This window comes from Triticum dicoccoides, chromosome 5B, assembly GCF_002162155.2.
Source record: "Triticum dicoccoides isolate Atlit2015 ecotype Zavitan chromosome 5B, WEW_v2.0, whole genome shotgun sequence".
NCBI lineage: Eukaryota > Viridiplantae > Streptophyta > Magnoliopsida > Poales > Poaceae > Triticum > Triticum dicoccoides.
In genome coordinates, this window is record NC_041389.1 from 547,144,870 (window position 1) to 547,157,800 (window position 12,931).

The window sequence follows — 12,931 nt, forward strand, 5'->3', positions numbered from 1 at the left end:
AACGGGGAGTGACTGATCACCGTCCGACAAATTTGGCAATCATGGTTGTACATGCTCTTACTGCGCTGAACCGAAGGAAAATTGTTCGAACCAGACGCCTCCCATGGCAACCTTGATGTTGTTTCGGATCCTTACGTGAAGTGCACATCAGCACATCTCAAACAGTGATCACATCTTTTACGAGTGTTTGTTTGAGGAGTAATGCTGAGAAAAGAAAGGTAAACTCTGACTTTCTCTTACAACTTTACATCGCAATGCTGCAGTAAAAAAAACAAACTGCAACATTAAAGGGAGCAGAATAAGAAAAAGATATCGAGCAGGTGACACCTGTGATCCACACCGAACAAGCGCAGTAGTGCTTTACATGAGAAAGCTCTGGCTGGATCTTTGCAGGGGCTTTGAAATGACGGAGAATGTGGACATGAATATATCCGTGAATTTCATTACCTTGAAAAGGGAAATGGTGTAATGCTTCGGCAGCATGCGAGTGTCGATGTAGACAGCTGAAATTGTCAACTCCCAAATCAGCATAGTACTGTATCTTCCAAAGTCTTTGCATTTTTTAAGGTAATCTTTGCATTATTGTTGCTTGTATAACCAAGGCTATGTAGACAGTCTAAACTATCGTAATACTGCAATTATTGTTTCTGGTCTAAACTCTCTTAGCCCCCCTGCGATTCTTTTTGCAAAATCGATGGAGTGGTCAGCTCTTGCCTGCTCTGTCACTGTCCTGATCCTTGCATTCCTGCCTTTGCGTGCGTCCGACGACCGGCTTGTCCCCGGCAAGCCGCTCGTCCCCGGAGCCACCATCGTCTCCGATGGCGGTGACTTCGCCTTGGGCTTCTTCGCCCCGTCCAGCTCAGCTCCGGCCAACCTGCACCTTGGCATCTGGTACAACGGCGTCCCTGAGCTCACCGTGGTGTGGGTGGCCAACCGGGAAACTCTGGTCACCAACAGCAGTGCACCCGTGCTCTCCCTCACCAACACCTTCGACCTTGTTCTCTACGACGGTAACAGCAGCGGCCGCGTCGTTTGGACGACCCGCGTGAAGGCTGCGTCGACCTCCTCTTCCCCAACGGCCGTGCTTCTGAACACCGGCAACCTCGTCGTCCGGTCGCCTAACGGCACCACGCTGTGGCAGAGCTTCGACCACCCGACCGACACGCTCCTCCCCGGCATGAAGATGGCGTTGAAGAACGGCACGCGTGACGGTGAGCGCCTAGTGTCTTGGAAGGGCGCCGGCAACCCCTCGCCGGGGAACTTCTCCTACGGCAGCGACATGGACACGTTCCCGCAGGTATTCCTCTGGGAAGGCACGCGCCCGGTGTACCGCGGCCCCCCGTGGACGGGGTACCGGGTGAAGAGCGACTACCAGTACCAGACGAGCAGCACCAGCTCCATCATCATCTACCTGGCCGTCGTCAACGACGGTGACCAGAGCTACACGACCTTCACCGTCTCGGACGGCGCATGGCTCACCAGATGCGTGGTGACCTACACCGGCGAGCTCCAAATCCAGAGCTGGAACGCCAGCTCGTCAGCGTGGGCCGTCCTCGGGAAGTGGCCGCCGTACCCGTGCGTCAGCTACGGCTACTGCGGCCGGAACGGGTACTGCGATGAGACGGCCAGGCCTTTGCCGACGTGCAAGTGCCTCGACGGCTTCGTGCCGGCCAGCACGAGGGACTGGACCGGCGGCAGGTTCTCAGAGGGGTGCCGGCGAAAGGAGCCGCTGCGTGGGTGCACTGCCGCTGCCGGTGACGGTTTCGTGGCCCTGACGGGGATGAAGCCGGCGGACGGGTTCGTGCTCGTGGCCAACAGAACGCTGGAGGGGTGCGCGGCGGAGTGCGACCGCAACTGCTCCTGCGTGGCGTACGCGTACGCCAACCTGAGCAGTGCCACGTCCAGGGGAGACATGACGAGGTGCTTGGTGTGGGCCGGGGAGTTGGTTGACACCGGGAAGTTGGGCGCAAGCAGCCCCGCCAGCGACACGCTCTATCTCCGGCTCGCCGGATTGGATGATGCAGCTGGTACCACCTGAATCTCTGCTAATTTCTTATACTCCGTTAGTTCCAGAATAGTGCACATGGAATCTTTGAAAGGTCAAATTTCATCCAGTTTGGTTAAGTTGGCGGAGAAAAACATTTACATTTAGAATGCCAAACATATATCACTGGATTCATCATAAGAAGTAGTTTCATATTATATATATGGTATGTGGATGTAAATAGTTTTTTTTATATAAATTTGATCAAAGTTTATAAATTTGACTTCTTAAAAAATCTATACGCACTACATTATTGAACAAAGAGTATTATTTTAGGAACACCTAAATGCAAAACTAGCGAACGAAGCGTCATATATGCAACTGGTTGTTCTTTTTGCCGGCAATATATGCAACTAGTACTATGATGGAGCTGATCGGTGTTATGCTATATATATGCATGCTCATAGGTAAAAAGACGAAGCATAATGCAATGAGGATTGCGTTGACAGCCATAGGAAGTAGTGTGGTGATAATCATGTGCACTTTTCTTGCATGGTTGAAATTCAGTGGTAAGTTAAATTTACGCGATAGGTCATCCACATAACTGCACTTTGATTTATTGGAATTTGTCTGTTAACATTGTAGCTTAGCTTAGTCCATAAGGGCCTCATAACCCATGAATATAAATCCAGAGCAAGTGAGTGTGCCTAACCCGAGTAATGCTACACGCACAGATGATATGGCACGGGACTAACAGACTAGCCTATGTGGGATTCTGTGGTTGGATAGAATTCGTGGGAAGGGGCCCACCCAGTTGAATTCAAGGGGGTTGGAGAGTTTAGAAAGGAATGTCCCATAATGAGCCCATATGTCTAGAATCATCACGATTAACCCTTTATATGTCCTTTGAGCATGTAATTTCATCATCGTGGAGGGCTATACAGTTGTGGCATCATCATACATATGCCTTATGACCTTTTCAAAATTATTAGAGTTTGTCTGATGTACCTCACCGTCGATCGTACACGTGACCCACGAATATACAAATGCAGAACAAGTAATCAATCACTCAAATGTACCTTATTAGCATATGATTTAGCCACCTTGGTACACAAAATAGATGTGTATTGTGGACGAAATTTCACCGTATATGCTAAGCATCACCACAATGTAAATTATGGCGTTTGCCATGGTGGCCTAAGTGTACCATGGCTTGCTCTGCTTATGTGGGTTTGCACTGGTACAATGGGCAAAACCCAATAAGTTCAAGAGGTCAACTGGAGCTCTTTATATTTTTCTGTGCCTACAATCTTATACTCATCTGACAAGAAATGTTATACAACTGTGGGAGCAGGCAAGAACAGGAACTGGGGACAACACAAGAAGGTACCATCTGACGGTTCCAGTGACCTTGAGTTTCCCTTTCTAAGATTTGAGGAAATTGCTCAGGCTACACAAAATTTCTCCGAAACATGTATGATTGGACAAGGAGGCTTTGGCAAAGTTTATAAGGTCATTTGTTCAACATAGTTTCCTCTTATTCATTCCAAAGTTGGTCACCTAGTTGATTTGTTGACAACATGAACTTACAATTATGCAGGGAACACTAGGTGGTCAACAAATTGCTGTCAAAAGGCTAAGTAGGGATTCTCAACAAGGGACAATTGAGTTCACGAATGAAGTAATACTTATTGCTAAATTACAACATCGTAATTTGGTTCGACTACTTGGATGTTGTGGCGAGGGAGATGAAAAGTTATTGATTTATGAGTACTTGCCTAATAAAAGCTTAGATGCCACACTTTTCGGTATATCTAGAAACACACTACAATATCATCACACAACTCAATAGTTTTTTTTTCTAACATTTCTTTTTTTCTTTAGACGATTCAAGAAAGCGGTTGCTTGATTGGGCAACACGGTTTAATATAATCAAGGGCGTCGGAAGAGGGCTTGTTTATCTCCACCAAGATTCAAGACTGACTATAATTCACAGAGATCTCAAAGCTGGAAATGTTTTGCTAGATGGAGATATGAAACCCAAGATAGCAGATTTTGGTATGGCGAGGCTCTTTGGCGATAACCAAGAAAATGCAAACACCCAACGTGTTGTTGGAACATAGTAAGTAACTATACAGTTAGTAGCTCGTATTAACTTGTGATTATACTCAAATTCAATTCCAATAACTCTTGCAAGAATATATAATCAAGCAGTGGCTACATGGCTCCTGAGTATGCAATGGAAGGTGTCTTCTCTACCAAGTCTGACGTCTATAGCTTCGGTGTGTTAGTACTAGAGATTGTAACCAGCATAAAGAGAAGCTCTATCATTCACACCATGGGCTTTTCTAGTCTTATAGACTATGTGAGTACATACGTACTTCCTCTGTAGTTCTAAATTGAGAAAATCATGCCTAGTTTTTGAAAGAAAAAGGTTCTGCAACTAAAATAATGGTTTCTGTTGTTTCAGTCGTGGAATATGTGGAAGGAAGGGAAGACAAAGGATATGGTTGATTCATCTATCATGGATACTTGTTCGCTAGATGAAGTCTTTCTTTGCATCCATATAGCACTATTGTGCGTTCAGGAAAACCCAGATGATAGGCCACTGATGGCATCAGTTATGATCGCCCTAGAGAAAGGAAGTACTACACTTCCAAATCCAAATTGCCCTGCCTACCTTGTGCGCCGGGGAACCGAATTAGAGCACTTTAGAAACAATATCCAGAACTCAGTCAATTCTTTAACTCTTACCAAAATAGTGGGCCGATGATGTTATTTATTATTTCTATGCTTTAGTTATAGAACAGAAAGTCTCTCCACCATTATGTGGTCTATCGACTAATGGTGGAGGGAAGTTACATTCCCACCCCATTCAGTTTTGGTCTATGTCTTGTATTTAATCAAATTACATTTGTGGGTATGGCTTTTGAACATTGAATGTGCGTGTGAGCAGAAAGTATGTAGGTCATGGTCGCCATTTACTCTCTCAAAGAATGAAAGTCTTGCCTAACAAAATGGTCTTGTTTGCAATCGCAAATTTCAAGAATATGACCCAGCCTTGTAGATTTATCAATACAAAGCAGTGTATAGTGCTTTTTTTAAATGTGTGAAATTTAAGTGTAGCATTATGAGCCATAACATGATCCCACAAAATTGGTAAAACTGATCAAATGCAGCAAGTGATGGATTTTCCGGAGAATACATTACTTATTTTTCTTGATTGGAGCCAACAATATACTCCCTCCGCAAAGAAATATAGGAAACACTCTTATATTTCATTACAGAGGGAGTACATAATCATTTAAATATAATATTTTAACTTATAGGCCTTATTTGAGATGTATGCGCTTTGAGAATAATTTCCAATAAATACCTAGAAACACATTTAATACCTATTTTTTTGAGTCTAAACACGCTTGCTTTATTTAATCAAAGTTCATAGGGATACAATCGATATCTGGCGGGTTTATAAGCCACAAATGGCGCCCAGGCCCTAAACCAAAAGCATGCTTAGCGAGGCTATGTGCCTCGATATTAGTCTCTCGTCCTTCAAAGATGAAGGAGCAGTGCTGGAAATCGGCTATAGTATCATTGATCTCCTTAACTACCGGTGCGAACATTCCTCCAGTGCGTTCGTTGATAGCTCGAACAACTCCTTGGCAGTCAGCGGCAATCACAACTCTCGTCAGCTGAAGATCTCTTGCTAATGCCATCGTTTCACGGCATGCCAACGCCTCCAATGTAGCTGGATCAGACAATCCGTTATACTTCATGCATGAGGCCCCCAAAAGGACACCATCCGAATTTCTGCACACAACACTGAAGGATGACATTTTCTATTTAGTGCTGCAGGCGCCCATTATAGGCAAATTTACAAACGGGCGCCTGCAGCACCCCGCGCTGGGACGGCCCATTACAGTGCATTCTCGTCGTACGCAAAAATTGGTCCGCTGACTGAGAATCGAACCATAGACCTCGCTGGAACAGATTCGTTCGCACAGCCACCGCGCCAGCAAGCGGAATATGCTAAATTTCAACTCTTTACTTCTTCCATTACTTGCCTATATCTTTTTCCTTTTTCTCATTTTCCTTTTTTTCATTTTCATTTTCTGTTTTTTCTTTCTTCTTCTTCCTAGTTTATTCCCTCATCTATTTGTTTCGTTTTTTCTCTTTTCTTAAATGCGTAAACTTTTTTCAAATCGATGGTGTTTTTGTTTTCAAAACTAATGAACATTTTTTTCTATTTTTTAGTGAACTATTTTAACAAATGATGATTTTTTTTCAAATTCAATGAACTTTTTCCAAATTCGAAGAACTATTTTCAAATTAGATGAACTTTTCTCATACCGGTTGAACTTTTTTTTCAAATTCGATGAACTTTTTGCAAATCTGATTAAGAATTTTCAAATTTTATGAACTCTTTTTTAAATCCGATGAACTTTTTTGAATAGTTGATGAACTTTTTTTAAATTCGATGAACTTTTTCCAAATCCAGTGAACTTTTTTTCAAATTCGCTGATTTTTTTTTAAATTTGATGAAGAATTTTCAAATCTGATGAACTCTATTTTCAAATCCGATGAACTTTTTTAGGATTTAATGAACTTTTTTTCAAATTCGATGATCCTTTTTCAAATCTGTGACCTACTCATGGTCGCTTTCATTTGTTGTGAACTTTTTTTTACAAAATTTGTGCACTTTTTTTTCCATTTCATGAACTTTTGTTTTTGAATTTGTGAACTTATTTGAATACATGAACCTTTTTTACATTGGCCAACTTTTTTATGCATGTTCTTCAACTATCCAATTTTTTAATATCTTTTTCCATACATTCACGTTCTTCATTAATGTTTTCCATACATTCACGTTTTTCATGAATGTTTTCGATGAACATTTTTATAAATTTGATGAACTTTTTTCAAATTTGTTGATCATTTTTCAAATTTTATGAACTTTTTCGATTCTGATGAACTCTTTTTGAAAAGTGATTAACTTTTTTCGAATTTGATGAAGGTTTTAAAAAATCGCTGAACCTTATATCAAAATTGATGAACCCCTTTCTCAAATTCGATGAACGTTTTTAGAATTTGAGTTTTTTTTCTTTTAAGAATTTGTGAACAATATTCAAATCTGATGAACTTTTTTGCAAAATCGATGAACTTAAAAAAACAATAAATGTTTTCTTCCAAAATGAAGAAGTTTGTTCAAAATCATGATCTTTTTTTCAAATAATTCAAAAAAAAAGATGGTACGATAGATGAATGGTTCTGTTCAATAAAGTAGCAATGTGGCTTACTAATTTTATGTGTTTGCCGCTGTTACTAAACACAAACAACGAGTAGCTCGTGTGGTTGGCTAGGTGGTGAGTTCGAAGCTTGCAGAGAGCAAGGTTTTTTTTTCGTTCTTTTGCGAGCCTTTTGGGTTCACTGGTGTGTATGTTTCATGGGCCGGCCCAGCGCGGGGCGCTGCAGGCGCCAGGACTGCGAACGGGCGCCTGCAGCGGCGTATAGGAGCTCCCCTGAAGGATCCTTCGCTTTAATACCTAAATTATGACAGTCAATTTCAAAATATAGCCTTCAGGCTATCGCACTTGGCTCACCTGCCCCAGTTATAGTTCCTGAAGCCCAGCCTCTCTCCGTTGATCCATAAATTATGGCAGTCAATTTCAAAATATAGCCTTCAGGCTCTCGCACTTGGCTCACCTGGCCCAGTTATAGTTCCTGAAGCCCAGCCTCTCTCCGTTGATCCATCTCGCTCCCACAAAATTAGATTGGCGAGGCCCGATAGGGCCTTGTTCGGTTATAGGGGATCGGTTCCACTTCCAGGAATCTCCCCTAGGCATTAGGCATTGGCGGCGCTGCAGGCGCCGGTTACAACTGTTTTCGGCAAACCGGCGCCTACAGCGCTATTAGCTGGGCTCGGCCCATTACCTTTTGTTAGCAACCTGCACCATTTGGTGCTTGTGTTTTGATAAATTCCAAAAAAAGGTGCCAGGCACAGGATCGAACTCTCGACCCGACCGTTCCAAAGGACGCGCCATAACCACCAGGTCATTAACACTCTTCTGTACTCCTGCCTTGTTCTTCTATTTATTTGTTTGTCAGTTCATTTTATTCTTTTTCTTTTACTACTTATTTTCCTTTTGATTTTATTTTTCATAAAATACGTGGTCTTTTAGTTCGTGAACTTTTCTTCCAAACCGATGAACTTTTCTTTTCCAATCTGATGAATTTTTTTTCAAGATCGATAAACTTTTTCAAATTGAATGAACTTCTTTCAAAAGTGATGAATTTTTTTCAAATTCGATGAACCTTTCTTCAAAATCGGCGAACTATTTTCAAACCCGATGAACTTTTTTTCAAAATCGATGAACTTTGTTCAAATTTGATTATTTTTTCTTCAAAATCGATGAACTTTTCTCAAACCCGATGAACTTTTTTCAAATTCAATGAACTTTTTTTGAAACCCGATGAACTTTTTTCAAAATTTGATGAACTGTTTTTCAAATTGTTTGTAAATAACTCAAAAATCCAAATGGTATAGTAAATGGTTGAGTAAAAAATAACGTGGTTGCATTAGTTCTAATACAGTTTGCGTTGCTTTTGTTCACTAGCATTCTGGTGGTCTAGTGGTTAAGCTAAGCAGTGGCAAAATCTATTCCCCGTGGGCCGTGGCCCTAATTGTAGGCATTATTTTTTCACGAGCGTATGTCTTCCTGGGCCGCGTTTAAAAATCCAACAGAGGGTGCGCTGTAGGCGCCATTTCCAGGTTCGGGCGTCTACAGGCATTTCCTAAATTCTTTCAAAAAAGGTGCGCAAGGGAGTTTCCATCCCTAGACCTCAGAGTCTGTTTACAAGCGCAGTAACCGCCACGTACAACATCCTTTGGTGATTGAGATAATCTTTTAAGGTTCTTCAAATAAAGATAGTGAATCTGTTTTCTTTTTTCTTTTTTTTTCGCCTGTTTTTCTTCTATTTTTTCTTATTTCTGTTTCGTGAACCTTTTCTCGATCTCACGAACATGTTTTTGTGAACCTTTTTCTGATTTCGCGAACATTTTTTTGTGAACCTTTTTCCGATTTCGCGAACATTGTTTTGTGAACCTTTTTCCGATTTTGCGAACATTTTTTGTGAACCTTTTCCGATTTCGCGAACATTTTTTTGTGAACCTTTTTAGGATTTCATGAACATTGTTTTTGTGAACCTTTTTTGAAATCGTGAACTTTTTACATATCGATAAACTTTACGTAAATCCGATGAACATTTTACAAATTTGATGAATGTTTTTTCGAAATTGATGAACTTTTTCTGTGAACCTTTTTTGAAAATCAATAAATGTTTTACAAATCCGATGAACTTTTAAAACAAAAATAGGAATATATGCGCTGAAAATTTTTAGGACACATACTGAGCATTTGTGGAAATACGTTGAACAATTTGTGAATACACATTGAACATTGTGTAATATATAATGAACAAAATTAAGAAACATAGTGAACAATCGTATACTCATTGAATAACAAAAACCAAAATAGGAAAAATCGTATATCCTGAACATTTTTATATCCATTGAACATTTTAAATAATACACGATGAACATTTTTGAAACAATATGAATATATGTGTTGAACAATTTTTGAATACGCATTGAAAATTTAGTAAAAACGTTGAAAACTTTCATAATATACGATGAAAATTGGTATAATACATGATGAACATTTTTATATGCAAAGCTGAACAATTTTCATAATATACAATGAACACATTTTGAAATCACGAACAAAAAACGGAAAGTACATTTTTTTAAAATTACATGAACTTTTTTCAAATTTTATGAACTTTTTCTAGATTTCGACGGACTTTTTTCAAATTCGATGAACTTTTTTCAAAATTGATCAAACTTTTTAAAAAATTTGTGAACTTAAAAAAATGGTGAACTAGTTTTCAAAATCGATGAACTTGTTTATCAAAATCAATGAACTTTTCGAATAATTTCCAGATTTACGTTAATGTTTTACTAAAGAACGGTTAAATAGAACCTTTTCCTTGTTACAGAACAATAGAACGTATTCGGTCTAGTGGTTATTGTGTTAGGGGAGGAAGGACATGCGATGCTGAGTTTGAAACCCAGCTATCGCGCTTTTTGTTTCAACGTTCGCTTTTTTCGCGTTGTGGTGAAAGCTCACCTGGGCCGGCCCAGTAGCATGACGCTTCGAGCGCCAGAACACGAAACCGGCGCTGAAGGCGCTGGTTAGGAGCTCCCGCGTCTACAGCGCCAAATAGGATCTCCCTTGGATGCACATTGTGTCAAAGTGTCGCTGTTTCGCACAGACCTCACAAATCCAGTGATGCCCTGGGCCGGGCCCATTAACATGTTGGTGTGTTTTCTGGTTTTGGGAACCTTCTAGAGTTTCCTTTTCGGTTTTTCTGGTTTTGGGAACCTTCTAGAACCGGTTTTCCTGTTTCTTTCTGGTTTTTGGTTTTTCCATTTTTAATTTTCTCTGTTTATTTTTCTTCTATCATTTTTATTTTCTTTTTATTTTCCTTTTCCGTGTCTTTTTTTTGGTTTATTTGTTATGTTTCAAGTTTATTTTTCTTTTTTAAACAGTTAATGTTTTGAAAATTGCTCAAAAACTTAAAAAATGTTTGTGCTTATAAAAATTTCAAATTTTATAAAAATGTTCATGTTTTTTCAAAAATTGTTCATAAATTCAAAAATTGTTTCCATTTTTAAAATTTGTTCAGGAATTTCAAGAAATGTTCCCCTTTTCAGAAATTGTTTGCATGTTTTTGTTCTTGTATGAAAACTTGATCACAAATTCAAAAAATGTTCTTGTTTTCGAATTGTTGGTCATGTATTCAAAATTTGTTCGTGTTTCAATCTTGTTAGGATTTTCAGAATAGATCTCCCATTCGAAATTTGTTCTAAACATTTGAAATATGTTCGTCATTTAAAAAATTGTTCCTTTTTTAAAAAAATTGCTCATGATGTGAAAATGGTCATGTTTACAAAAATATTCAGAATATTAAATAGTGTCACTGTTTTCAAATGAAGTTCGCATTTTCAAAAAATGTTCATGCTTCTCAAAAATTGTTCGAAAATTCAAAAAATATTCCCACTATCAAAAAATGTTCAGAATGTTAAAATTGTGTCACAAATTGAGATATGATTTGTGTTTTAGAAAAATGTTTGGGAATTTTGAAATTTTTTTGACAATTCAAAAAGAGTTCGTATCATTAAATTTTGTTCTCAAAATTCAATAAGTGTTTGAGTTTTTCGAAAGTTTAGGGAATTTAAAAAAATGTTTGCACTTTTCAAAAAAATTTGTTCCCATTATCAAAGTTTTGTTCTCAAAATTCAATAAATGTTCGCGTTTTCTTCAAATGTTCAGGAATTTCAAAATTCTTTCTGTCAAAAAAATGTTCACGTTTTTATTTTATTTCTTGAGAATTTGAAAAAAATTCCGAGTTTTTCAATAAATTATCAGATTTTCAAACATTATTCGTTGTAAAAAAATCAGAATCTCCAAATGAAATTCGAAACAATTCAAAAACCTGTCCAGATTCTGCTTTGCAATTAGTTCTTATACCGTCACGCACCCGATTTTACATGAACGTTTGTTAGCTCCACTGGTTAGCTACTCTCATACATAAGATTGAGGTCCGAAGTTTGAATCCTGGCCAGGATTGTGTCAGCTTCCTTTTTTTAACATCGCTGCGCTATTGTACAACAAACAGACGTCCTTGCTACAGCCTCCACTACTGGGCCGGCCCAGTCGCGGGGTCCCTGCGTGCGTCGCGTGGCTGTTCGACACGAAACACGTCAAATAGAAGCTCCCCCACTTCCACTAGAGGAACCATGCAAGGCTTGGTGACCCCCCATGGGGGTTGAATCCCTTCCACTAAGATATCCCTGCTACCATATTTTATTCCGTTAAACTTGTGTAGTATTTCTATAGTAAACCAAGTTTAACTAGTAGAAGACATTTACATGGATGGTATTTTGCCAACCACCATATGTTATTCATGCATGCTCAAAAAAAAAAATGTTATTCATGAACAAGAAATTGGCAGTCACATAAAGCAGTAAGACCAGCACATACATAGAACAATAATGCAAAGTTATTCCAATTCGAACTTGCTTCCATTAGAACGATAAGGAAAAGAGCAACAATCCTCTCAGTACAACAGAGCATACTACAAATCAATATTCTCATGATTTTGCTAATTAATTATCTTAGAGATGCACCAGGTTGCAGGTCCTGCACCACCCGAGCTGTGCTGGTTCACCATGTCAAGATAGGACCGGCATCTTAACAAAGGAAGAGATACACAATTCAATGCAATGAATCATTTTTCTAAAGTTTACAAAGACACTTCTTTTAACTGATACTAAGAAAAACAACATACAACTCTATTGAAGATGTTGCTGGGACAGGAAATACTTCAGAAAATATAAGTTCATTGCCTGTTATATAATAAGTCATGATTTTTTCTCGAGAGTTTAGAATCTTGTAGTAGATTTTTTTATTTTGAGACAAGAATCTTATAGTAGATGACTGAGAAGTTAAGTGCAAGTCCAGGCCTTATTGGATGCATGGCTGAAAAAAATGCTAGGCGTAGCTGAAGCGATTAACCTTTGACTAGCGCCTAGAGGATGCTTAGAGCATCTCCACTCGCGCCCCGAACATTGCCCTCAGGGCCCCTTTTTAGCGCCGGCGTCGAAAAATCGGCCCATTCATGCCCCCAGGGCCTTATTTATCACAGGTTTAGGCTAAAATAATAGCCGGCGTACCCGAGCCGAACCCAAGCCCACGGGGATCACCTGGGGGCGCCGGCCGAAGCGAAAAGGCGCGTGGGTCCGCTCTGTTGGCGAGAGAGGGCCCTTTTTTCCGCCGATCCACCGCTTCCCCCCCACCTTTCCCTCCATTCTCCCCTTCTCTCCCG

At 39.8% G+C, this 12,931-nt stretch overlaps 1 protein-coding gene across 3 annotated transcripts; it reads left to right on the forward strand.

Annotated features, from left to right (window-relative positions):
- Positions 1-677: 677 nt before the first annotated feature.
- On the forward strand, positions 678-4,920 carry LOC119311497 (G-type lectin S-receptor-like serine/threonine-protein kinase At1g11330). Of its 3 annotated transcripts, XM_037587129.1 has the most exons (7): positions 678-2,027; positions 2,452-2,553; positions 3,339-3,496; positions 3,585-3,792; positions 3,869-4,106; positions 4,199-4,349; positions 4,455-4,920. In XM_037587129.1, the coding sequence occupies exons 1-7, from the start codon at positions 695-697 to the stop codon at positions 4,755-4,757; spliced, it is 2,493 nt and encodes an 830-aa protein (XP_037443026.1). In that variant the 5' UTR covers positions 678-694; the 3' UTR covers positions 4,758-4,920. The 3 variants fall into 3 exon arrangements, with proteins under 3 accessions (XP_037443026.1, XP_037443027.1, XP_037443028.1); XM_037587130.1 differs by lacking the exon at positions 2,452-2,553; XM_037587131.1 differs by lacking the exon at positions 4,455-4,920 and having other exon boundaries at positions 4,182-4,316.
- The last annotated feature ends 8,011 nt before the right edge of the window (positions 4,921-12,931 follow it).

What these genes read in the sequence shown, in the direction of transcription:
- LOC119311497 (XM_037587129.1), top strand. Translation starts at nt 695, where the DNA reads ATGGAGTGGTCAGCTCTTGCCTGCTCTGTCACTGTCCTGATCCTTGCA. An exon ending in CGGATTGGATGATGCAGCTG is followed by an intron (nt 2,028 to 2,451) that starts GTACCACCTGAA and finishes GCATGCTCATAG; the next exon opens with GTAAAAAGACGAAGCATAAT. An exon ending in TGCATGGTTGAAATTCAGTG is followed by an intron (nt 2,554 to 3,338) that starts GTAAGTTAAATT and finishes CTGTGGGAGCAG; the next exon opens with GCAAGAACAGGAACTGGGGA.